General features: G+C 40.6%; 1 protein-coding gene across 1 annotated transcript in view; it reads right to left on the reverse strand.

Moving 5' to 3' along the window:
* GRIA3 (glutamate receptor, ionotropic, AMPA 3) overlaps positions 1-26837 on the reverse strand; it is a 145423-nt gene that overhangs the window by 46952 nt on the left and 71634 nt on the right. Inside the window, exons 4-9 of the mRNA XM_010015997.1 lie at positions 16891-16944; positions 15232-15393; positions 11516-11683; positions 8226-8330; positions 6799-6906; positions 5436-5642 (exon numbers count right to left, since the gene is read on the reverse strand). Coding sequence (XP_010014299.1) covers positions 5436-5642; positions 6799-6906; positions 8226-8330; positions 11516-11683; positions 15232-15393; positions 16891-16944 — 804 coding nt within the window. The remainder of the gene's footprint in view (positions 1-5435; positions 5643-6798; positions 6907-8225; positions 8331-11515; positions 11684-15231; positions 15394-16890; positions 16945-26837) is intronic.

Here is a 26837-nt window from a genome sequence, read left to right on the forward strand (position 1 = left end):
ACCTCTGTAATCCAAAAGGAGAAATCAAATTCTTCTGCTTACAGACCTAAAGATGAGTCTTCCTAACTTTAAAGCCATTCACTAGAGACAGTAAGAGATATCAGCTATGGTCCTGCCTGTACATGCAGGTCATTCACGCTTGCAGAACTGAACAATTTCTTTGCTACTGTGCTGTTTTCCAAGCAGTGGGTATGGGCTACGGTCACTTTACAAAGCCTTTGTGTGTCAGGAAGCCAGCCCGCACTCTAGGTATGTGCAGACTGAAGCAGAGGGACACTGCCTGATTTCCATCAGGAGCCAAGCACCCCAGAAGTGTTGAATGCAGATACAGAGAAGAGACTATGCTGGAATGACGACTGACTCTGAGCACATTTTAGGCCCTCTCAGTCCAGTCTGAGGTTTCCAAGTATCAGAAGAGTGTCAGGAGCAACACATCACCTGTGGTATCTACTGGTGAATGCCACCCTGTAAAGAGAGTCCTGTATGCTCAAGGATGTGTTGAGAGTCCAGGTCATGGGGGTAATGTGTTTTTAACACATTAGCTCACACTTGTGTGAAAACAACAGCTGGTACCCAAACATGCTGCATTGAAGTCCGAATGTGTACTCGCTGGGCAGTGTAGAAAGGTATGAAGGTGCTAAACTGCAGTTGGCCTTGTCTGCTGTAGTTTGTCAATGTTGCTTTATGTGGATGCCCACAGCTCCTCCTGAAACACCACTACTGTATGCTGATGGAGAAATTAAGGGCACATCTGCTTTTTGGGCTGTGGACATACATGTGGAGATAGAGTCTGGGCCTATGTCAGTGTGGCTCTATATGTGGGGCTGTGGCAGGGCTGTGGTCCACTATGGCTCAGTGGCTGCCTGGGCAGGGACCCCACGTCTGTCTGCACAGAGCTGCATGACCTGCAGGACATCAGATGCCCTTGGGCACTTGTCCCTGGGCTTCCCTCCTATGGAAACCAGAGATGCGGGGTGAAGGGCAAGCTTTTCTTGCTCATGGCACAGTCAGGCTCTGCCACAGACTAAGAGCACATGGGACATTTTGAGGAGAATTAGGAATTGAATTAGTCTTCCACTCTACTACGATTCAAAGGCTGTATATGCCATCTGTAGTCTTTCTTCTGCTGCTGGGAGAGCCAGAGAGGCCAGGCGAGGCTGGTTAGCTGTTAAAGGCAAGGAGATGTGTAGGTGGTCCCACTCTGACAGACTGTGGAGGCTGCCTGTGTTCAGGGGACTGTCTGTTCTTTACATCCCTGCTTCATTCCTTTAAGCTACTTTACATATTGAAAGGTTTTTATAAAGACCTTTTTTTACCCAAGGAGAGTTTTAAAGGCTGTAAGGTCTGGCTGCTCTTTCCAGTCCCAAAGCATTTGTAGTTACAATTAAGGTCTGTGTTGAACCTACTGTCAATTAGCCTCAGCACTGTGAAAAACATCAGGCCCAGAGAGCGAAGGCTTTCCCTGGCTGCACAGTGAAGGAAGAACAGCAGCCTGCTTCAAAAGGGAAAGAAGAAATAAAAGCCTACAGACAGAGGCTTACCCTACAGAAGAGAAAAGATGACTGTCTAGTGCTCACCAGCTGGTGGGTACAAAGCCCTGTGCACTGGGAGGTGCTGCTGCTCCTCAAGCCCCACACAGGGCACGTCCTTGGTGGATGGATCACTGGAGGACAGCACTTGCTTTGCTGCTTAGATTTAAACAGTCATTCAGCATTCCAGCCTGAGAATGATTTAGCTACTTCCCTCATCTAAAGTGTCCATGAAAAAATGCTTTTACCTAGTTGCTATTTTTATTCTGTCGAAAGTTTCCACTATATTTTAGAAATTTCTCTTAGTTTGAAAGATAATAGCACTTGAATTGGTAGGGCTTTTTCTGGTAGGAATAAGAATCTTATTTTGACACCATCAGAGCGAAAGAGCAAAATTAACATTTTCTTCAACCTGACCTGACTCTTATTTACAAAAAATCAAGTAAATTTCATTTTATGCCAAATTTTATTACCATTTATCATTGCTACTCCTATTACTACTAGCAACAACATTTGAAAATTGCTAACAAACCACAAGGCCCCATTAGCTCATGGGTTCTCCTGTCTGAAGCACAGGAGTTTGGGAGCATCAGCTCAGCCAGAACTTCTTGCCTCCAGGGCTGCCATCACTATGCTGCCTTTCTCTGTAACCAGGTTCATACGTACAGCCCGTTGCAAAGCCACAAGGAATGGTCCAAGAGGGCCAGCTGAGAAGGTTGTTGGGTCAGGAGAATGCTGTATTTGCCTCTGTTTATCACTTGAGACAAATGCAATCTAAAAGATTGTGTTATCATCTGCCACAGCTCAGTTCAGCTGCTGGATAACTGGTACCAAAACCAATCAGGGCCCCTTTTATCCCCCCCATGCCTGTCTTCCATACATGCTAATAAAGGCATTTAAAATCTAATCTCCCTATTGTCTTCCCAAAATGGAATCCAGAGAAGCCAAGTATGACAGTCATTTTTCAGACAAGGCTCACAGGGGCATTAGGGGTAACGTACAGTTTTAGCTCCCTAATAGAGTCTTAAGCCCCTGAGAGAGAAAGGCAAGTTAAAACGTAAATGAGGCACTTGCTCCAAATAATTAGCACTTCTAGAGCACTTTGCATCTTCAAAGGGCTTTGTGCACATCCTTGTGAGTGTGGTACACAGCCCCCTCTCAACAGATGGAGAAAGAGGCCAAGGGTATTTGATGGTGTTTGTGAACAGGGCTGGGAAAGAATCTGGAGGGCTGGTGAGGTTTGTACTTAAGAGTTCAGGGGCTGCTTTCTCTGCCTACAGAAAGCCAGGTGGATTTCTGTGCAGCTTGCCTGCTCAGAAGTTTGGGTCTGCAGGATGGGGAGCTAGCTCAGCAGTGCTGGGCTGTAAGCATTAGCCTGGGTCTACAGTCAAACCTCAAGGGATGCATCTGACCTTTGAATAATTAAGCACTGCAGTGAAGAGCTTCAGTAACTGAGCTCACAGCATGAGAAGAGGAGCTGTTGGGGGTCAGGGAGGGAAACATTCCTCTGTTTTTCATTAATGAGAAAACACAGATGAAAACTGAGCTTCGGAATACAAAGGAACAGACATTTTTTGCAGGAGAAAATGACAGTGGTGGGGTGGGTTTGGGGTTCTTTTAAGGTATGCTCTATGGTGCCTGTGAAGCTGGTTTTTGCTGCTGGAGAAAGGTCAACCAGCAATGGCTGAGTCAAGGGAAAGTGGCTAGGGCTGTTCAATGCCAAGGAGGCAGAGCTCTCTCTGAGCAAGGCTCCTTCCAAGTAGCTGTGGAAAAGGCAGCTGCAACCAACCTGTTTATCATAGAATCAGAGAGTGGGCTGATCTGGAAGGGACTTTTAAAGGTCATCAAGTACAACCCCCCTGGCAATGCCCAAGGACATCTTCACCCAGACCAGGTTGCTCAAAGCCACATCTAACCAGACCCTGAATACTTCCAAGGATGAGGCATCTACCAACTCTCTGGGCAACCCGTTCCAGTGTTTCACCACCCTCAATGTAAAACATTTCTTCCCTAAATCTAGTCTAAATCTACCCTCTCTTAGTTTAAAACCATTATGCCTCGTCCCATTCCAACGGGCCCTGATAAACAGTCTGTCTCCATCTCTGTTATGGGTCCCTTTTGAGTACTGGAAGGCTGCTCTAAGTTCTCCCCAGAGCCTTCTCCAAGGCTGAACGGGTCCCAAGTCTCTCAACCCTTCCTCACTGGAGAAGTGTTCCAGCCCTCTGATCATTTTTGTTGCCTGTTATCCAGATGGATCTTGCATTGTACAGCACCTGCACAGGCTAATCTTACTTGGCTCAAGTCCCAGAGGCAGTGGCCTGTACCACACCTTTCCTATTTGGTGTAGATGGTCCCTGTGCCCTGGCTGTTAGCAGTAATTTCAGGTTCTCTTTTGTTATGCCTTTTGCATATATTTTGATTACTTTTTAAGTGAATAAACTCTTTCATGGCTTGTGACTTGCAAATATATCAAAATGACTCAATTACATCCAATACTCTTGGTATTTCTTGAACCACATACAGGTAAACTGAGGGTTTAGGTTTGTGCTACAGTGTAATTTGCTTGGAACTAAACTTTTTCTTCTGAGGTTATCAATGCACTTGTATTCTTTAAAACAGGTAAAACTAGTTTCCCAAATCACCTAATTGAGGCATGAGAGTTCAGATGATTTGCATAAGATCAAACAGTGCAACAGGGAAGCGAAGATATAACCCAGGGGTCCAGAACCCCTGTTCACTTTCTCTATCACCCTCCCCTTAATGCAACACTACAAAAACACTGTTGCTTATATAAAATATTTTGTAGTCAAATAGGCTACCGAGTATATAATAAGGCATCAGGACTTATCAGAGTAAGACATCATCTTATTCTCACTGCTCCAGAAAAAGAAAACTTTTGCAAATCCAGCAATTCCTTTAAAAAGCCTGATACATTTGGAAAGAATTATCTCACCAAACATTTTGCAAGAACCATTATATGTTATCCCAAGGAAATTTTGAGGTGACTTTTAGAAATTACTCTCAGCTATGGAACAAAAGGAGGCAACTGAAATATTCACTCCTGCTCAGATATTTTTAATAAAGCAGAGCTTGTTAAAAATAAACTGTAAAGAAGATTTGGGCGGAATCACAAATCATCTCATCACCATTTGGGGGGAAAAAAAAGATAAAATATCAGCTTGTAAAGTCTTTTCTGCAAAGCCAATTTTCTCCTCCTTCCATCTGGTTTATCTGTATTCCAAAATTCTCATTTTCAAAGAAGTTTCTAAAATGGCAATTCCGGACTGTTTTTGTTCTTACTAAACAAAGCAATGTACGCCCAGGATAGAAATATACAGAGGAATGCAATGAATTAGAGGGGTTTGTTTTGTTTTGTTTTTGTCTGACAGTTGGTTTTTAAAGCCAGGGTTTAAAAAGAAAAAGGATGAGGTTAATTTCACACCTGCACTGCTTCTTACCCAACCATGGGGCTAACTGAGTCCTTAGTCTCTGGTCAAACACAATCTGACATCAGTCATCCAACAAGGGCCAGCATCATAGGATCAGACCGTTATTGAGAGGGGCACCCTACCAGCACTTCCAAGACTGATGGAGAGAAGGAGACAAGGCAAATGCAAAAGCAATATATGAAGGGCAAATGGAAATTCTGCTGGAGACAAGAGTTTGAAATTTGCCTAGTACCATTTCTTAACATTTTGTGGACTCTAATTTGGAGAACAGCAGTAAAAAAGTGACACTTTCCTGCAACGAAATGATTAGAAAAGTAGACTACAACAATAGCACTACAAAGAAATATCTAGAATTTTAAAGGTGGTATTCAAACAGATCATCTTTATTTTGCAGTTTATTAACTTTGAGCATAACTTTTTATAAAGAACATTAAAATGAAGGTTAAGAGAAACTTACCCCATAGACCAGTTCACCCACCATGCCATTCCATATCTTAGTCTCAGGGTCCCTAGCTCCATATTTCCCATCTCCAACAATTGACAGTTTGTATTTTATTCCAACATGTTTTGCTATTTCAGAAGCTAAGTCTACACAATATCCTTCATATCTCTCATTCCCTTCTAGTTGTTCATGGTTTTTCTTATACATTACATATGGTGATTCCTTTGAAACAAAAGTAAAGATCAAAAGTCTATGAATGTAAAATACAGCTTTAAAACATACAAAATGAGAGCTGTTATTATCCTTTATATTACTGTCAAGTATTTACAATATTTCCTGCTTTGGTACAGAAATTAGAAAGACAGGCTTCCGCAGTTTAAAAATTCTTGGCTGATCCTACAGCCACAAATACCATTGATTTAGTTCCCAATATGGATCCACTGAAGACAACAGGACTATTCTAGTTTAACAAAGTCACACTTTTGTTCGCAGGATTAGGCCTGATTAGACAGTCAACAGAATCACTGTAGTAATAACTCAGGTTTTAAAGAACCGACAGGTCCAACACCTGTACCATCAAAATCATTTCCTAAGGCCCCAGTGGCCTAGAATGGGGCTCCAATGGAGATATTTTCAAAGCAGCCTAAGGGAAGCTAGGAAGCAGCAATTTTTGCAGCTAAATTCCCTTAGCCTTCTTGGAAAATTCTAGCTGAAATGCTGATTATATCTCACTAAATCCATAGAAATATCAAATACAGTGCTTCAGGAAGTAGCATAAAATTGGTTCATGCTCAGTAGAATTGTAACAGCCATAAAAGTCACAAACAATACTGTACAGAACACATCTGCTAGAGGCATTGGGACTGACACACATGCTGCTGTTTGTGAGACACAGGAAGAGCTTTACTCCTCTGGAATTGCACAGGTATAGGTCGCTTTTCACCCAGTGCTAGAGCAGTTCCAGTTCTCTACAGGCTTCATTGTTGCCACCCTTACTCAGTCCACAGGGGTTGAGTTTACAGGAGCTGTACCTGAGTGAGGGGTGCAAGATTTGACCCTAGAGCAGGAAGGCCAAATCCTGCAGTGATTTACATACATGCATAATAACTTTTGTGAGACATCTGATTGAGTTCAAGTGTCTGAGAAGCAGCAAAGCACAATCTTGATCTCAGTGAGCTCCTTGTGTGAATAAGCTTATTGATACACAGAGAAGTTTGCAGGGTCAAGCCCTCACTACATCTCTGGAAGATGCTGAACTTTTCAGACACTTGAAGTCACATAGTACTTAACATCTGCCTCCTGGCAAGGTGTCTAACACACCTCAGGAGCCATGTGTCTTGTTTCCCAAACACAAACACACTGAGAACATAAAACTTACCAAGATGGTAGTGACTACTATAGTTCTGTTCTCCACAGATGAAGTGTCATTAGAGGGCAGCTGATCTAATGCTGGCACAAATCTTTCATATTCATTCCAATAACCAACCTATAAAAACGGAGATTGTTACCTCATAATATATGCTTACAAGGACTCAGGTGCATGAACTTGTAACAGGAAATGTCAAAACATAGGGCTTTTTAACACTTATGCAACATTCTTGCCATTAAAGGGCTACTTTAGCTTTAATCTAATTTCATTAAAGAAACAGTTCTCAAGCCTACATGTAAATAAATACAAGCCAAATCTAAGTGAAAACGTGTATTAAATTCCCTCTATCTAAATTCACATTATCATGGTTCCTGTGGAATAAATTCTTGTGTACCTACAGTATAAGAATACACTATAGACAAGAAATTAAACTGCGCAGCACTCTGAGTAAAATTCTTTGATTTAGTAATTTTTATCCATAGCCTGTATTCACTGTCCATGGTTTGGACAGTGAATACAGTCTCTGCAGACATGCCTGAGCTAGCATTAGAGTGGGTGCCCAGACATCATTAGCAATGCAGGCACATTGTTATCTTCAGTATGGGATACAAACCCCTTAGTGAGCTATTTGTCAGCTGGCTTGTGCCGACCTTCATGGTGCTGTGGCTACACCGTTATGTGCTTACATTAGCTTCTGCACAACACAGAAGTAACACCATTGTTGGCACTATAAACCTAGCTGAATGGCTGAGCCATGTCCAGAGGTGTTTTCTTGTCAAATATGTGCAGAAGAGTCTAAGGAGTCTCAGTGGTACCTAAGTGTGCAATAGTTAGGTACCTATCACCAGGTGAAATCAGTGGGATTTACATGCCTCGGACACATGGGCTCTTCTCTTGATACTCCTGAGACCCTGTTTTATGTTTTAAAATCTGCTCTAAATTTCTTCTATAACAGGGTGCTAGGCAACAACTGTGCTTAGGAGCTATACTTCATTTAGGAGACAAGAGAATGAGTAGCAAATTCTAATTAAAACCAAACTTATTTTCTGTTAATTTCAGAAGGTTTCCAAAATCCACAGGCTCTAGCTTTGCTATAGCTCTGAGGCCTGTTGTGGGGAGAGGGGAAAGACAGAAAGCAATTTAGGAGATAGGGCTGAGCATGGGACCATGACAGCAGGTATTATGCTTGGTGTTGGAAAAGCTCCAGAAGGGTTTTAAGGGAAAAAGTGGAGTCTGAAGTTGACATGGAAACCAATGAAGATATTAACCAGGGTGAGTGGTTTGGTCCAGGAACAGAATAGAACAAGGTTCCTGGGATAGAAAAGACAGCGAGAAGGTGTTATTACAGTGCCTCTGCAGCACTTTTGAGTTTCATTACTTTGCTGGAATAAGTATTTGTGAAGATGTGAAATCTGGATGCATATCTTGAAACTCACCTTTCGTGATCCAGCAGCTTTCATTTCATACACATCAATTGTGTAATTTGTTCTCCGCCCATAGGTGTCAAACTGGATGTTCCCCGTCATTCCTTGAACTTGCACCTTAAGGGAATAAACAAAAAAACCCCCCATTTTAATAAAAGATTCACTTTATTTTTCCCTCCATTACATTTTGCAGGAACCCACTGGCTCTAGCACAATTTTTATCTAAGAGGCTTGTAGCGCTTTTAACACAGTCAGTTGCATTCTTCATAACAGAAACAACCTAACTTTTCTCAGCTTCATCTGTACATACTCTTTGATAGTACTCAGTTGGTGACTCACGACCGCAATAAGCTGCATTTAAGTGAAATGAGCCCTCCACATATGTTAAATGTAAGAAAGACTGATTCTGCCATGCTTACTCACGCTGGGTTCACAGATACAGCATGGAGTATCAGTGAGGCACACGCAATAATTCAGTGCCATTAAACCCCTCACAATATGGTACTGATTTGTGATACGTACCAGAATCCTGTATCATTGCTCATTCTGGGAAGTGCTTTATTTTAAGATCAGTCCCAGTGTAGGAGAAAGGAATGAATTTCTTCTCTGAATGAGCACAGACAATTGTCTCTACTGCTTATGGAGTTTTGGTCTCAATCTGGATGGATGGGTGTATAGACAGTAAGTCATTATCATTACCTACTTACATGAATCATCTTAATGGGAAGTATGAAGTACTTTGTTTCAAAGAAAAAAATCTTTCTTAGTTCCCTGTATGAAAGGGTGAGATACTTCCATTTATCACTTATCAACACTGACAAGCTGTCATCTCAGGCAGAAGGGGTAACAGTCTGAAACTTCAGTAGGGGTAAATCAGCCTAAAAAAAAATCCTGTAGAAATTACAGGAAGAGGTAGTGGAAGACTAGTCAAAGGAAACTCTTCAGGACTGGTGACTGATCTGCTATTTGTCGTTTAGAGGTGGTGCAATACAACTTGTTATGGTGGACAAGGCTACATAAAACCAGCCAAAATTCCTTAGACCCCAAATTATCCAGTGAGCCAAATCCAGTCTGACAGAAGCGTGATTTTTTTTGTTTTTTTTTTAAATCAGTAAGTGGATTTGAACCTTCCTTAAAATAGTTTATGTCATTTCAGGGGTCTGGAAGAACATGTGAGTTTTTCCTGTCTCCAGAAAGGTAGAGGTGAATGGGACTTTGAAAACCAAGAGGTCTTATCAACTGTGGACTGAGCAAATGAATTTGCAGCCAGATGTGAGCTGCTGTGCCTGCTTTTGGCACTTGCTGGAAGCTGCCTGGCTACCTTAGCACAGCAGTCTCAGCAAAGCTTGTTAGGCTGGCTTCACCCTGATGTGTACTGAGACACGAGCATTGTGCACTTGACACCTTTTGACTTCAACTATAATTTGTTTCTATCTTTGGTGGGAAAACTCAGCACTTTGCAAAATGTGGCTGCACTGAGGCAGGAAGGCTCAGCAGGACTCAGAATGCTTCTGGTAGGAGCCTGCAGAGGCAAGTGCGAATGGAGTGACAATTTATAACTGCCCGGATCTGTTCAGGTAAACGGTCTGCTGCTGTTCTGATGTCTTAGAATCAGCTTTACAAATACAGACAGGCACAGTGTTCAAGGCTGTAGGGAAGCAGACTCAGGTAATGCCCATTTTCCTTTTGCCAAGGGGATGCCTAGAGTGTGGAACTGAACCTTCTGCTGGCACAGGATATTTCAAAGATGTCTTGGAAAAAATATTCTTATCTGAGTCGTAGCTACAGAGTGGAGAGGAAACACTGTTAAAGATTTTTCCTCCAGCAAAGATTCAAGATCATTATCTGAATACAGGGAGAGTGTGATGGACAAGACGGGGTCTGGAAGGCAGTGTGGGATGATTGATCATAGGTAGCACTTGTTGAAGGAGCATACAAACCTCACTTAGATGACTTCGAGCAGCTAAAACAATTCAGTGCAACCAGCTGACAGTCAAGTTTCTGTACTTTTTGTCAATTGTGAGTTTGGCTCTGTATCTCTTACAAATTAAATAAATCCTCACAAAGAAGGGAGGGTCCTGTAGCAGTGTTGGTTTTCTTTGTTGACATGAATACCTCTTGTCTCATTTGGAGGAGTTCTATGTTTTGCTTGTAATTAAATTCAAATGGACAGCACAAATTCTTTAACTATTGTGAAGGTTGTATTTAATTAACATTAGGGAATGTGCAGTTGGGGCATTTGTTAGGAAGTAACATAACAGCATAAAAAGAGCTCTGGCAATGTGAGACTGAACCATCTCACTCTTAAGAGTGATATAATCTGATTATAACCTTCTATAACTCATTATAACCTTCTGATATAATCCTTCCAATTTGGTAATTGAGAAAAAGCAGTAATTAAGCTAAGTGTTTGAAGGCTGACCTAGGATTTGTTTGTATCTAACATGGCCTTAATTCTGATGTAACTCACTATCGTTCTATGCCTGCATTAATATAATCTATTTTAACAGGTTTCTTTGAGTTATTTGAGCCAGATCAAAAGCAGAACATATTCTCATCTCTTATGTTACCCAATTTTTCCTGTTGTCACTTGCTTTAACACACACAGCAGTCTAAGAAGAGTTAAAAATCGACAAAATCAGAGACATAAGTGAGATAGGATCCCATGCAATAACTAGTGCTAGGGATAAAAATAGGTCATGCAGAAGGTAAGCAGGCTGAGTGCAAAGTTATGCCAGAAAACTGGACTGGTTTGAGGCTAAACTGTGTCAAGGTTCAGCCTGGTGCTGAAAACCAGCAGTATTGCTACGACCAACAACAGTTTTTCCACTGCTTTAAACCAATCTGAGTTGACTTTTTACTGGCTAATTATCAACACTGCATACATACGTTTTAAGTCCATAAATACACATATCCCAGTCTAGTTCTGTTAGACAGATTTGCAGGCTCAGCCTGACTTTAAGAAACCCTTAATACATGTTTGTTTGCAAAATGGCTCGTGCTCACTCTCATGGGACACCTGGGTGTTACAGGGGAATCACACTGTAGGTGCCCTAGTGTGGACAATCAGGCAGATGCTGCACTGGTGCCAGAGGGATGTGATTCTGGCCAAAGTTTTGAGGCTTAACTTGTTATTGAATATATTTTATCCATCCTTTGTCATTATGTTTTTTTCTTTTTCCTTTTTCCTGAGGAGCTCCAGCTGTTTGCATGAGTACATGGACAAGGATGCAGTTCGGTCCCAGGAGAACTGCTGCTGTTGTGGAATATACACATTCATTAGCTGGTGTGTTTGCCCTTACCATTTTCAGTGCTCTTTCTATGTCAATTCCTTGGCTCCATGGTACTGCAGGGTTAGCCAGGCAGTCTCCAGCACTACCTCTCCTGGAGACATCCACACGCTGTCTTCGGAGATAACGGAAAGCCTCTGCTATGACTAGGACTGCATCATGGGTCAGTGCAGACGTATACTAAAATTGATGCAAGTAAAATATGGTCACAAACTGCAATCTTAGTATTGCCCAAGTTTATCAGGCCTAGTCCTTCTCTTTGGTAAAATACTCTTAGAAGAATCATGCCTGCAAGCCCTTTTGCTTGCTCTCTGTCTTGCCACAGGTGTTTTATGTAGTTTAACAATTCCATCTATTTCAGTTAACAAAGTAAAAATACTTACATTTTGTATAGCATATAGCAGCAAATTAACAAAGACAGTTTATAGTTGCATAAAGTTTAAATTTAATTGGAAGTGCGTTCATCTAAATGAGGTCACTATAAAAGTCTGCAATTCCATGCTGACCCACACTGCTACCACTAGCAAAGAAGAGTTCATATTGTTTTTTGTTTGGAGCATTCTTTTTAACAAGACTGCCAAGAGATTTTTGAATTGAAGTTAACATACACCTGTTTGGACCGCAGTCCTGATCAGGTAGCATCTGTGGTAAAGAATAGATCAGATTACAAGTAATCACAAAACACACTTTAGGCATTACATCCCCTTGGTAATTCCCCACCTGCCTTCTCTTACTCTACTGTAAATCTGAGGATAGCGGTAAGATTTGAGTAGCAGCAACTCTCCAACAGAACGGCTCAGACACCTTAAGTACTTGTTCTTGTTGCAGTCAACTTCAGCCATTGCTTGTTGCATGTGTCTAGCAACACCTCCCAATGGTATAAATTTACTATCACCTACAAACCCACCTATGAGGTGGGTTTTTTTCCACATTTATGTGTTTGCTGAAAGTTCTTCCCTCCTAGAGTGGACCAGGCTTTGCATATGACATCTCTGGTTTTCACTGGCATTACAGCACACCTATAATTCAGGTCTGTGTACAGGAGACCATTTCAACATGTACATACTGAGAGCAGTTGAACGTGCTCAGTGTGTAAGACCAAATTCAAAACCCGCTATAACTGACCTTATGTATTGCCACAGTGTTTGTAAGAGAATGCAGAGAAGAAACAAAGAATGTAAAGGGTATCTGCATGTGCTGGTGTGCCTGCCCCTCTCTTGGCTGTCTGTGTGATACCGTAATGCTCCTGGCTCCCGATGAACCTTATGCTGGAGTTAGTGCCAGAAGATACTGCGTGAATTAGAAAGGCAGAAATCCAAGTTTCCACTGCATGTTCAGCTATTCTCTTTGTGGATAAGACTTACTAAATTCAGCAGAAGTTAATGCTATCCTGTAGTGCAGGACAGCACAATTGGTGTTCTGTATTTCTTAAAAATGTGTATTATCTTACTGCAAAGCCTTGCCTTAAGAGATCTGCACAGAATGAAGTGTGTCTGCATGTGCAGATCAAGAGAATCACATCTGATAAAAAAAGAGTGCAAAGGCAGGACTGTGAAGAAGGTTTTACAGCAGTCATTCTTACAGACTTTTAATGACAGCAGTTACTGAGAGTGGATCCTGCTCTGACTGTATCACCCTGCTCTGACTGTACCTAAGTACAGGCGCTCTTTTGATCCCACCCATCTTTACCTCTTTCTGTGACGCTTTGCAATGATCATCCTCTCCTCTTTTAGTAAGTTAACAAAGGTTACATGTCACATTCCACACAATATAGAACCAGACTGTAATTTTAAGGTATTTGCTCTTGTATTAGAAAAATCTTGTAATAGCTGTCCAATCTAGCACTACATAAAACTTACACGCTGATAATTTTTTCAGTAGACTGCGTCAATTGTCAGTAACCTTAATGCAGTCCCTTCCAAGTCATGCCAAGAGAGCTATCTAATTTTGTACTTTATTTGAATTCTACTTATAAATGCATGAGCATGCAAAGAGAAGAAAGAGAGAGAGAAGGGAAAGGCTGATAAAATACAGAATAAATTAAACATCAGGGCTTTAATCTCTAGGCAATTTTATTTCCTAATCAAAAATATTGTACATCAATTTTTAAATATGCTTTTTGTCTGATTGACAAATACTGCGCACGTTTCTGTAATGAGTGGTACATTTGTGGAAAGGTAATGTAATCTTTGTGTTTGTACCATTTACTTAAGATTCTTTTTTAAGGATGGAGAATAATTTTTCCCTCAAGGTAAATTGCTTTTAAGTGGAATAAAATCTTCCCAGGTTAACTTTATATATTTCAGAGCTTTTAAGATTAGTATGATACTTATCTTCACTTCTGCATCACTGCTAGGAAGCTTTCGAAAACAGGCTTAAGTCCTAATCAACAGGGAACAATACACTAATCCGAGTATTGTGGGCCTCTGTTTGCCTTTCTCTGCTTCCTCTGAAATGCCAGCAAGGCTGTGGGATGGTGTGGGATTAAGATAATTTTCCTTCCCCACAGAAATCACTTGCTCTCAGGGAATGGAAAAGCATGCCTCTGAATGGCATCGGCCTCTGGCAGCAGAACCTCATAACCGGGTCCTATTCTGTCTGCAGTCCAACACAGTGCTACCACCTACCCCTGGTATCCCCCCATGCATCAGACTGGACTAGATTTTTCCTTCCTAGCTAGTATTTCATGCTTCCCTGAACCTTGTATCACTAATATCAAGACATTACTCCAGTTTAACAGAGTAATTTTGAATTGCAAATCCATTCATCAATTTGCCCGAGTCCCTCCCAGATTAAGAAGGAAAGACATGAACCGTCTCATCATGGCTGTGGTTCTTTGATAGGTTTGGCTTCCCTGAGACAGTCAGTATATATGATGGGGAGAACTGGACTCCTAGGAGTGACAGAATTAAGGTCCTCTCATCCACCACCAGTCCCAGGTTCTATTCACCTATGCATATTGATGAAAAAGAACAAGCCTCACCAAAAGAGGAGAAGGAATGTAACAGAAATATTAATAATGTGCAGTGGCCCTAGAAGATTTAATGACTTCCTTCACTGGACAGAGTACCCTTGATGCATGCCTTGATTTGACAGTGAATAGTGTCCCCCTCTACTACAAAGATGCTGAGGCGGAAAAATACTTGGGAGAGATATTAACAGTCTGCAAGCCTCCAATAACAAAACTGTGACAATTCTGGTGAACCTGTGACTTTCATCAAAAAAATCAGGACAATTTTATTGGTTACAGATAGAACATCCAGAGAGTTTAAGTAAGGGACAGTGCTGAAAAATAAGGGGTTAGATCATGAGGGCAACTGTCAGCAGTGCCTAGGAGGTAGCAGTGGCTTCTCAGTGAATCCAAAGCTACTTCATTTTGCACATGAATTTCTCTGTTAGCATTAAAATGAACTAGTAAGCCACAGTTTGCATCCAGAAACTAATCTAACTAGCCCCTGCCCCCCAAGACTAACTTAAGAAGTTAAAACGTTTTACATCCACTACACAACAGGATTTGAAAGCCTTTGCCCCTGAGGAACTTCCACCACGCTGGGCACTTGTGTCCAACTAACAGCCTCTGCTGTACTTCTGGAAGTACAATGAATGTTGCAACATATTCTAATGAGGTGTCTGTACCATACACATGCACATATCTGGGGTTAAAAAACTCCAAATAATTGTTAAAGCAACTCGTATAGTCATCATCACTCGCAGGGTAAAAGAAATACCTTTAACGGTGAGTTTTTGGCTTCAGGGAATTCCCTTTCATCGAGCCTCACCCAGCGCTGTAGAAACTGTTGAACTATCGGGTTTTCATTATTAACAATCTGGAATCCAGTAACGTTGGCACCTCCATGCATTACTCTCTCCAGAACAATGTCTGTGAAACCCTGGGAGGACACATGGAGAAAACAAGAATCACTGCCATCCCAATTCCCTTTTCCTAGGCCCAGTTTTACCTGCTAGGACAAAAGAAACATTAATTTCCCTCTTGTTAGCTGAAAATATTCTACCAAGGAGACAATTGTTATCACAATTGAGATCAAGACAGTGGCATAGAATAGAATTTAAAATGCCATCTTGTTCAGACCTTTGTGATAGAAAACTGCCCATTGTGTTGTGGCAATGTTGTAAGTAATATCCACCGGTCAGAAAGAAAAAAGTGGAGAAACTTGAAGTGTTATTTCCTCTTTTCTCCTCATCATAGTGAAAACTGGTCCAAGACCTCAATTCCTTCTGTACAGCAAAGTGCACATGAAGATTCAGTGCTTGGAGCAGAAAACCACTCAACACCCATATTGCTCTGTGGAGGCAAAGCGCAGGCCTCTTGTGAGGCAGTTCTCCATCACAGCATTACTTAGCATTTCACTTGCAAACATAACGGGATGATTCTCTCCCACTCTGTTGTTATTTATACCTGAAGCAGTAAATTGGCATCTTTTTGATTAGTATGACTTGATTGCAGTCATGTTTATCTGAATGTCAATGGTTACACATGCTAAAAGGCAACCTAGAATAAGAACCCCTGTATTTCTATGCACATGCTCATCAGTGAGATCATGACTGGTTCTTATAATGCAAAATGATACATCTTAAAGTCATACAGTGCTTATGCTAAATAAGGCTATTTTAAAAATTGCCTTTTCTGCTTTAATCACACCAAAACATGGATGCAAAGAAACTTGTACAAAGTGGGATTGCTAACTTTAAAGTAGGAATTTTGAAGAAACATTTTTCCATTCACAGTATACACAGAACCCAAGAATTAGATCTGCTGCGGGATCAATTACAATATAACACTTTTTCTGAGGAACTCTAGCAGATGGTGTTTCAAAGGCATCATAAACACCCCTGAAAGTCAATTCCAGAATCCAGAAGAAGCTCTAATACAGATAAAAATGTACTGTCTTGTGCTGGTAGGTCAACACATGCACAGACACAACCCTACACTCTGCAATACAAAAGAACAGCTAAACAGCCTGGCTGGTTTACTTGACGGAATTGTTCTAATTTGCAGCTTTTAATCACTTATTTTATACACAAATATGCTACAGTTATTTTTTGTGGAGTGCTTAAATTTCAAATATGTTACATAGATGATTTGATTTATCAAGTGTTGGTTATAAGGATACAAATCAGTGGAAAACATGTAATTAAATTATTATTTTAAAATCAGTAGATGATATGAGATTCTTAGAGAAAAGAAAGACCATAATAGAGTGCAAATTACTATAACCTACCAGTTCTAGTATTGACTGAAGTAATTTCTCAAAAACCTAGAACTCACCCATGCACTTCCTCGTTTGCTGATTGAAGTTGCCACAACCTGAACAGGATACATTACCCTTTAAAATTTAGCTATACTTGCAATGAAGAAAAGTTCTTACCAGGTTAGCTAACATGTAGTGATAGCCTCTAGAATGTTTGCCGAGGATTACAACCTGGGTGAAGAAAAAAATCACAAATTATTCAGTCGTAATAAGAGGACTCTTGAACAGTGAAAACCAGAGAATAAGTATTTTGGTAATTCTTTACACCCAGTCCACGGGCTGCACGAGTGTAACAGATCTGTGGCTTTACAGACATGATATTTTTAAAACACAAGGGCAGAGCATAAAGAAAATTAACCCACAATGCTGAGAAGACTCCACTTGTGGACATGACCTTACCTGGCAAACTCACCCTTGCAATCTCAGCGTCTCCCCTGCTGAGTAGGTCAGTTTTAGTTACCAGTTCAAGTATTTCTGCTCTGAAATGAGACAACACTATATCTACCCACTCAGTAAACTCCTGTTTACCTTGCTCCTTGTTTGTGGAGTGTGTGAGAGGAGATGCAGGTGACAGCCCAGACACTCACTATGTTTACGAAAGTGCACCAGCACTGTGGGGCTCCGTAGGCTCCTGGTCATACAGGGGGTTTCCTGCCATGAGAACCCTGGCCAAGCCTTGTCATGCATGAACGCTTGAAGTTAAATTCCTAAAATTATAAGCAGTGACCTTTATTGCCTTTTGACAGCTTTCAAAAGGCCTGAAAATTAGTTGCTTCCAGAGCATCTACACGGACATATCTGACCTTACATGTTTTGTCAAAATTTTTACTAAATGTGATGTTGCACATTCTAGAAAATCAACATCTCCTGCCCTCCCTGACCTCACTTGGGCACTTCTGTACAAATGGAGTGGTTAAATGGAATCTTTAAGACACAACAAAGCACCAGGATGAACTGAACAGCTAGATTCTGTAAGGGGAACAGCGAAGAGTGGAGGCAGCACCACCTGGCAAACCTGAATTCTGCCATCCTGTGTGCTCGTCCCCACTCCAGTAATGCTGTGCTTTATCAGAAAGGAGGAAAAAACACACTTCCCATGCCTACGCAGCTGGCTGCTGGCTCACCAGCAATATCTCTTGTGCAAGATGTTTCCACTGCATTTAGCATTATTCCTTTGCCTTCAGATTATAATCTCAGTGACATTCATCCAGTCCCACAGCCATCAGCACAAAAAATATCCAGCAGTAAGAATTTAATTAATAATCGTGGTGATTACGTATGTGTCAGGACAGAATCAAACTGACTTAGACTTGCTGGGTTAAACTAACAGAAGTCAAAAATAGCAAACATAATGCTAGTGATACATCACAAGTGCATCACTGACTATATCCTATAAGGAGCTCAGTTGAACAGATGATGCTTTCTGATGGAGAGTCATCTGAAAAAAACCCACACACCATACTAATGTCCTTCTTCACGGTCACAGATAAACACTCCAAATGCCATACTCTAAAAGACATCTTTCCAACATGACCACTTACGTCTTTGCTAAAAACAAGTGACATTTGAGTCATTGACTTTATATATACTGCTGAACCTGTTAAAGTTCTTGACTATATTATTAAGTTCCCAACTGCCTCTTTGGGTTGTCTTGTCCTTAACAGATGCCATTTCTTTTAAAGTCACATTTAATTCTGCAGAAATTTGCATACTTCCAGCAGTCTGAAAAGAAATTGCTGTTCAGGTCCTCTTGAGAACTGTATGTACACTCTGTTGGTAGAAAGCATCTGCTTTCCTACACTCACATTTGTTTTCTATGGAAACGTGAAGGCTTCCTTCAGATCATCTGGTGCACATGCTATTTGCATACTGAATTCTCCGTACATTTTAATTTCACCTTAAAGGCAGTGGTTTACTTTTAAAAGGTTAGAGACAAAGAATTTCAAAACAATACTTTGTCCTTTTAACCTTGATAACAAACACGAAAGTTTTTGCATTTCTCTTTAGAAACGTGTTTGTTTAACAGAAAAATACCATGACAGATGAAGGCAGAGACTGTAAGAAAAACATATATGGAGCTGCTACAGTCATCACGAGCAATACTGCGAACAGGAAATATAGGACTCATTAGTATAGATCAGACTCAACTTCCATTGCATCTGTTGTCATGTCTCCAGAATGACCAGAAATAATTCTGTTTAGTCCCATATAGAGGTCCAACATACTACGGTCAAGCTTTAATTCATAAAGCATCTTTCAGAAGTGACCTGCCAGTGTCTCTACTCACAAAATCAACCATGTTAGTTCATAAGTATTTAACTGGATCTTAACAACGTTATTAAAATTCACTACACATGCTGTCTTAAATTTTAACAAGTACGGTCTTCCTCCTCCCTCACTATCCACCCTCTACCAACTGTCCAGTATCTTGAATGGAGAGCTGAATTAGTGAGCTCAGCAGACAAAATCACAGGCATCAGTGCTACTCCTACAGAAGTGAAGGGATGGATAAAGCTTTTTTATGAAGAAGGAAAACAGGAGTATAATAAATAAATCTCATCAACTGCTGATATATCATGAAGCTTATATAGAAAATGAGATATTGAATAGTGATGGTGAATAGAAAGCCAGGATTACAGGACAAGGATTTCACAGAGCTACATGTCTTTGGTACATTTCTTTTCCAAGACTTAATATTGCTTTCACCTTGACTGAAAGAAAAGCTTATAAGATTTTATACTGAATAAAGGAGGATGGAAAAAATGGCTGGAAACTATCATGAATAATTCAGACTTCTGATCCCACAGAATTCTTGCCTTGTAGATAAAAAGATCATAATGCCAGGTTTGATACAGAATCAAATAAGGTTTGTATTTTTAATTAACTCTTCCTTTTAATTAACTGTTCCGATATTTCTGATTAATTAAGAGAAAAACTAGGGGGAACATAATTAAAATGAATCTAGTTTTAAAATAAAAGCAGAATCTGCTGGTCAGCACCAGGCTTACTGGAAGTACAGACCTGTATGCCAGATTTGAGAGATTAAGTCAGCATTGCCAATTTTAGTGTTTCATTTGCTGGGAGAAGTTATTTTTTGAATGAAAGCATAAAGACATCTTGGTTTCCACTGCATCAGTCATCATGATAATAAATAGGCAGCTACAATTTTTTGCCTTAGCTTTTATGTTTTTCTTACAGTTTCAGAAGATAGCATTATAGAGATTAACTGGCTAATACTAAATTGGCATAGAGCATTGTGAGATTTCTAAAGCAATAATGATGATTCACTCATGATGTAGTTCAAAGGCTACATAACACCTAAGGGGAAGAACAGTGAAGAGGAAGCAAAACAACTTTAATACTAATCTCACCATTACTCCGTTATCTTTTGACTTATTCCCTACTCAAATTACAACTACAGCAAGTTCCTAGTCTAGAACATGGATCTGAGGTTTTCTGCCATGCAAATTCAATGTTGGAGTTAAGGGTGAAGGGCACATTACAAGGAGACTGGCGAACTCTTAGATGAAAGTCAAGGCAGGGAAGCTGTTTTAAACGGTAGTGATGGAGACAGACCTGAGGGTTTTGCTGGAATATTCTTCCAAGGACTTAACAAGGAACTAAAATGGTAAGAACAGAGTGTGTAGGTGAACAGTAGCAACACACCAGAGGGAAAGAAAGAATGGGTTAATGAAAGACAAGACTTTGTGGGCTCAAAAGAAATCAAGTGATGGAAGAACAGTGCAAGTTTGCCAGGTGCGATAGAGTAGTCATATTTTGCCTTAAAAATCTCAATGGTGTGTCTCTGACTCATAAAAGGGAAAGATAATTTTTCTTTCATGGATGGAGGAAATGACAGAACGGGGGAGCTTGGCAGGGGATTCTAGAGATTATCTATTCTAACTCTAGCTCAAAGCAGGGACAGCTAAAGCAGGCTGCTCAGGACTGTATCCAGTCAGGTTTTGAATATCCCCAAAGACACAGATTCCACAAGCTCTATGGGGAGCCTGTTTCAGTGTCTGACCACCCTCAAAGTAAAAAATGATGTTCCTCATGTTTAAACAGAATTTACTGCATTTCAGTTTGTGCTCTCACCTCATCTTGCCACTGGGCAAGACTGACTCTCAGTGAGACTCTCTGGGAAGATTCTGGCTCCATCTTTTTCGTTCTTTCCCATCAGATATATGCAGACATTACTGATACCCCCCCATGAGCTTTCTCCTCTCCAGGCTATGCAATCCACGTTCTCTCAGCCTTTCCTTGTATGTCAGATGCTCCAGTCCTTTGATTGTCATGGGGGCCCTTCACTGGACTTGCTCCAGGATGCCTATGTCTTTCCTATACTAGTGAGCCCAGAACTTTACATGGTGCTTCAGATGCAGCCTCACCAGTGCTGAGTAGAAGGGAAGAATCATCTCTATTGACCTGCTGACCACATGAATCTATGGAGCCCAGGATGCTGTTGGCCTTCTTGCTGTGAGAGCACAGTGCTGGCTTGTGCTCAGTTTGTATGCCAGGACCCAAGATCCTTCTCTGCAGAGCTGCTTTATAGCCAGGAAGCCTCTATCCACTCTCTACTGGTGCATGCATTATTCTTCCCCACGTACAAGGCTTTGCATTTCCCTTTGTTGAACTTCATGAGGTTCCTCTCTGTCCACTTCACCAACCTGCAAAAGTATTGCAGCACAAGAACCTGGTGTTTGAAACACTCCTCCTAATTTGGTATCTGCAAACTTGCTGAGAGAGCACACCATCGCATAACCTTCAGATCATTAATGGAGAGGTTAAACAGTATTAGCCCAGCACTCTTAGGGTACTCCAAATAGTAACTAGGCTCCAGCTGGCCTCTGTGTTGCTGATCACAACCCTCTAAGCCCAGCAGTTCAGTCACTTTTAAATCAACCTTTCTGCCTGTGTGGGCTTTGATTTTAAAAAGTCATTGAAAAATACAAGCTAAGAGGATATGCTTGCACTTTCACCTAGGGAAGCAGCTATCATGATTTTGGCAGCAGTGAAAAGAAAACTACCATGTCGATCTAATACTTGTGAAGCTCATCTTCCCTTCATTTGAATCCATTGCCATTTGGTCTGTTTAGTCTGTTTAATTAAACTTATTTATCATCCTTTATTTACAAATGAAAAAAGAAAGAAAAAAAGATCATAAAAGTACAGGCTACCTCCTCTACAGCTCAAAACCCTGATATTTTATGAGTCCATGAGATCTTCCCATTACATAAAATACTGATGCTGACAGACAGTATTGCCACAAAGAAGGGCTAAAGATTTTTACTATGCTTTTCATACCTGACAAGTGGCAGAAGTATGCCACTTAAATGAAATGACAGGCAAAGATCTGACCTGCTGTAATGTGTCTTTCCATTTCAACCATACCTGGGAACAATACGGCAGTTTAACTCTAGAACTCTTCTTTCCTACATTTTAAAGAGACAGCCAAAAAAAAAAAAAGATTTCCTGTAAGCTCAGAGTAAAAAAAGATTACGTTATATTTGTTGAGGTTATTCATGCATTAATTTGGGTTCCACTTTTGGAAAAAGCCCACATTAACTTCAAGAATTTCTACTGATTTTTAAGTATACGTGTATGTTTCTGAGGACAGGAGAACTTAGCTTCCTCCAAGTGAGCAGCATTGTGCTGTTATAACTTGCTCTACGAATACAATTATGACACCTCTACCTTCAGTGTTATATGTGTGTGAACTCCAGAAGTGATGGCATGATTTTTTCTTTCAAGGGCAAACAAGTAAAACAGACAAGTGGACTCAGGGCTAAAGAAATTTCAACAGCTTTGTCAGGATCAACTGACACAGGCACAGCAGCATGCACGTCAAGGACAGCAACAACTGCCTGGCAAACCTGAACTGTTGTGGAGCACACTGTCTTCTGTCCTGGGTATCAGGTCAGGCGTTTTCTAGTTTCTATCCCTATTGATATCATTTCTGTTCTAAGGATGGAGTTACTTAAAGCTTATCTCAGATCTGAGCAGCTCCTACCTGATATTGGATTGAACGATTGCAAAGTTGTGCCCTGCGATGCAATATGCTATCGGACCAGCGTCACCAGCTAATATGGTCTTCAGGGCACACTTAAGAAGGCAGATGAACAGAGTATTAGGGTGACAATCCAATCAGTTCAATAAAAGCTAAAGTCAAGGCCCAAAAAGTTCTTGGCAGTATGGCAGCAAGGATGTCTAGCTTACCTTGAGTGGCATCCGCAATGTACTGTGTCTCAGCTCTGTTTCTACCACTCGAGAAAGAGAAATTGAAGCAGCCCTTCAGCTGGAAAACAGCATCCTCTCCTCGGCCTCCCTCCCACTCCTGTAGACCCTTGCTGCAGTGGGGGAGCTGCCCATGGGGCTTGCAGCTACCACACTTCAGTTCTCTGGGGTTAGTGCGGTGTCAATGGCAATGCAGTTACTTTCCACAGTCCTACCATGTGAGCAAAGGTGTAACGGCATTTGACAGCCATACATAATCATTCCTCACTAGGTTTACTCTGCACAGGCCACCCCTTGTCATGTAAATTTTCCAGATAGGGATAGGATAAATAGGGGAAGAACAGTAAATAAAAGCTCTCCTGACATGTGAATAGGATTTTCCTCATCTAACCAGACACCACAGTAAAAATAAGATGTCTTGTAACCACAGCAGATCCATTTTACAGTAAGTCTGCAGAGCCCACTCCCCTGTTTTCCAACTTAGATACATGCTTCTCCAGAAAGAGAGTTCCCTTTGAGGATTATAAACTCTAGACAAGGCCCAATCTTTCCTCTGTGAAATTTATAAAATGTAGTTTTTTTGGTGTCATGATTTTGTCTCTATCACACCAACACCAGCACCAACATAGGAGGTTCCAAAGGAACTGCAATCCCGTGGTGGCAAAAGATATGTCACAGCTAGTGGTGGTCTGCCACAGCCAAAGATGTGATACTTTTCCTGCCTTTAGTTTCATGGAAATAAAGCCATCCACATTCAGTAGAAGCAGCTTCCCTCATACAGAGGGTAAAATCCTCACAATTGTAACTGTAGTGCAAACCCAGGGAAGGCGATTTATTTCTTCACGTAGTATTAATGGGATGGGAATCTGGTCACCAGGGATTGTGATGCTGTAAAATATGCAGCAAACAATGATTTCATTTATATGAAGGATGAGTACTATATTACATTTGAGTTAAATATTAAATGAAGAATGTATTAAATACTAAGATGAAGATTCCACACACGTACTACTTGTTGCTGATAAAAATAACTGCATATATAGTTGAGATTAATTAATCCACGATTTCAGAGGTTTCATGTCCTTTAGGGAATGTCAGAAATCCATACCCAGTTTCAACTACTGGATTTTGTATTTTTGTGCAGTACATGTACCTAAGAACTTCACTTCCATGCAACCTTCGATATTTATGACATAACCAAAATCCTACTTTCCTCTACAGCACAGTATCAAGATCATTTGTTTGAGCTTATAAAACATTCTTCAGACAGCTTTTGGCTCTCCCGCAATGTTATCTCTCATGGGAGATAACCTCTTAGAGAACAGGAATCTCTCAGGAGGAGACAAAAATACACATGGTGGAAGCAGGGATCTGAGATACCTCTGGAGCATATTATTAAAGTTCTTTCCTCTCTGTCCTCTTCTTGTGTCCTTCTCTCTCTTGCCTCTCTTCTTGATGACAGTCACATCAATAGTGAAATTTTACTTCTAGGCCATCTCCAGATAGATGATGGTTATGCAGGTTAGTCCTTGGGGGGTAATTAAATGCAACATCTGAAAGCTGTATTGTACTTCGTTCTCCCTCCATATGGCTAAACTTTCTTTTCCCATAACTAATGTGACATTTGCAGATTGAAGATTGTGTAGTGGAATACATACTTAATTTTTGCATGAAAGGTTACTCTAGAAATTACTTAAAAAACCCCCCAACAAACTGCAACATGGGTTCTGAGGGCATGACACTTTCTCCTTATTTCCTTCAGTGTGATAACAAAGCTTTTCTGTGTCCTGAAACTATTTTCCTAAATTCATTTTCCTTGCTGTGACTTAGCAACATTGTCAGATTACCTAATCTGTTGGCACAGTTATTGTTAAAGGACATATTCTACTGCAAAACATCAGATCCTAGAGAACACTGAGATGAAAAGCTTTACGATCCCTGGTAACTGACATTCATAATCACAATTATTCACTCTTTAAGCCAAACACAGTTCACTAAATAAACTTTCCTTTATATTAAAATCTCTTCTTTGTTTAGACAGATGAGAACACAGCTGTATCACTCAGGACTGCATCTCTCTTGACAAGCTATGTCTTTCAATACAAAGGTCTTCACGTGAAAATCAATCAAAACTTACGCTACCCTTCAGTACTTGAAGCTTTGTCACTAAAAGCACAACCAGATAGGAGGGTTTTTACAATCATAGCAAATTCTTTGTAGCACATGAAAGGGACACTCAAAATTGCCAAGACCTTTGCCCCTTATTTTGCCGAGATATTCTCAAGAGAAGATACCTGTTCCCATAGAGCTTCCTTGAAGAGACATGTTGTAGATATTTTTAACTAGTGAATTCTTCAGCTTCTTGAGCGAGATTAATAAAGTAACAATCCAGTTGTGTTCTGGAGGAATTTTTGCAGTTGTATTTACAGGAAGTAAATGACTTCATTAAACGTGTTACTCTGCAGCAGTGATTTCACACATAGGGCATTTTAGGAAGAAGATTATATTTTAATTGTCTACACAGCTCTAGTATATTCATTGGGAACTTCCTCTCATGAAAAATATTCATAATGGAGTGATTTTACATCCAAGGAAACTTCATAGAGGTTCCAGTACTTTCTCAAGCCTCTGTGAAATCTTTTAAGTTCAAAACTCACCTGAAATTTCATACAGAGACTTCAGATGTCACAAAAAACAACCAAAAAACCAAATGTGTACAGGAAATTTCAAATCACAGGAAGCTTTCTGTGTTGAGTGCCAGAACTGCTTCAATTCAACACTGACAAACCATGCTACAGTACTCTCCTCATTGGTTTAATCTTCTAGATCTACTGGTTCAGTGTTCTGTCTTCCTCCCTCTTTCTTGACTATAACCATTCTCAGGTCAGACAGTACCAGAAGGTCAGCAACCATGACATCAAGGGATATGGTTTATGCTCTCTGATCTGACACAAATTGTTGGTATTGTGTTCAAAAATCACTTGGGTCTGAAGCTTTTTGATGCACTGTTGTCACCAAAGCTTGAGTAACTTCTTTGAAGATAACTGATTTTGTAATCTGGGACTCTGCAACTTCAGTTTCTCCACATGGATCTTCCAAAGAGCACAGGGAAACTGAAATTTGTGTTAGCTTATAGAAAAGGTACACAGAGAAAGATCTTCACTGTATTCTGTCTTCCAACAGCTTCTGACAAATTCTATAGTATTCATCTATCTTGCATCTGATTCCATCAAGGTCCACTCTTGTTCATTAGTCAAGGCCCTCTGGAAATACATCTTTTGCTATGTAAGCCTCAATTCACCACCTTTGAGGAGAGACATAAGGTATTGCTAACCTGAGAGCAAACAGGTACCATTGCTCTCTCTGCTCTGATACTCTAGAGAGCCCAAGAGAACAGGAATTTATGTTAACTGCTCAGGTGGGTAAGCTTCTCAGTAACCATCACATGTTTTTCACTGAGATGCAACCACCTTTTCAAAAGACACCAGTATTTCTTAGTCCATTCTTAGCTCAGAAACTTGCACCTTGTTAGAGCTGACCGCCTTTCCCTGGAAACATTCATTGTTAAATTTCCTTCAATCTACAATGCATCCAGCTCCTATCCCACGTAACATGGTCCCATCACAGCAATATCCTCATTTCCAACTTCACATGTGCTCTCTTTACTTATGCTGCCTCCTTGCTTCTTGGCAGTTGTGGATGCTCTCATTGTAGACCTACAAGTCCACATCATGTATAGCAAAATCAGCACTATCAATACCGACTTCCAGACTCGCATCCTTCGCAAAGTTTCACAACACTTAAAGTCACTTTCACAAAAACTATTAATA

Source organism: Nestor notabilis, unplaced genomic scaffold (assembly GCF_000696875.1).
Source record: "Nestor notabilis isolate BGI_N333 unplaced genomic scaffold, ASM69687v1 scaffold15676, whole genome shotgun sequence".
In the NCBI taxonomy this organism is placed as follows: domain Eukaryota; kingdom Metazoa; phylum Chordata; class Aves; order Psittaciformes; family Psittacidae; genus Nestor; species Nestor notabilis.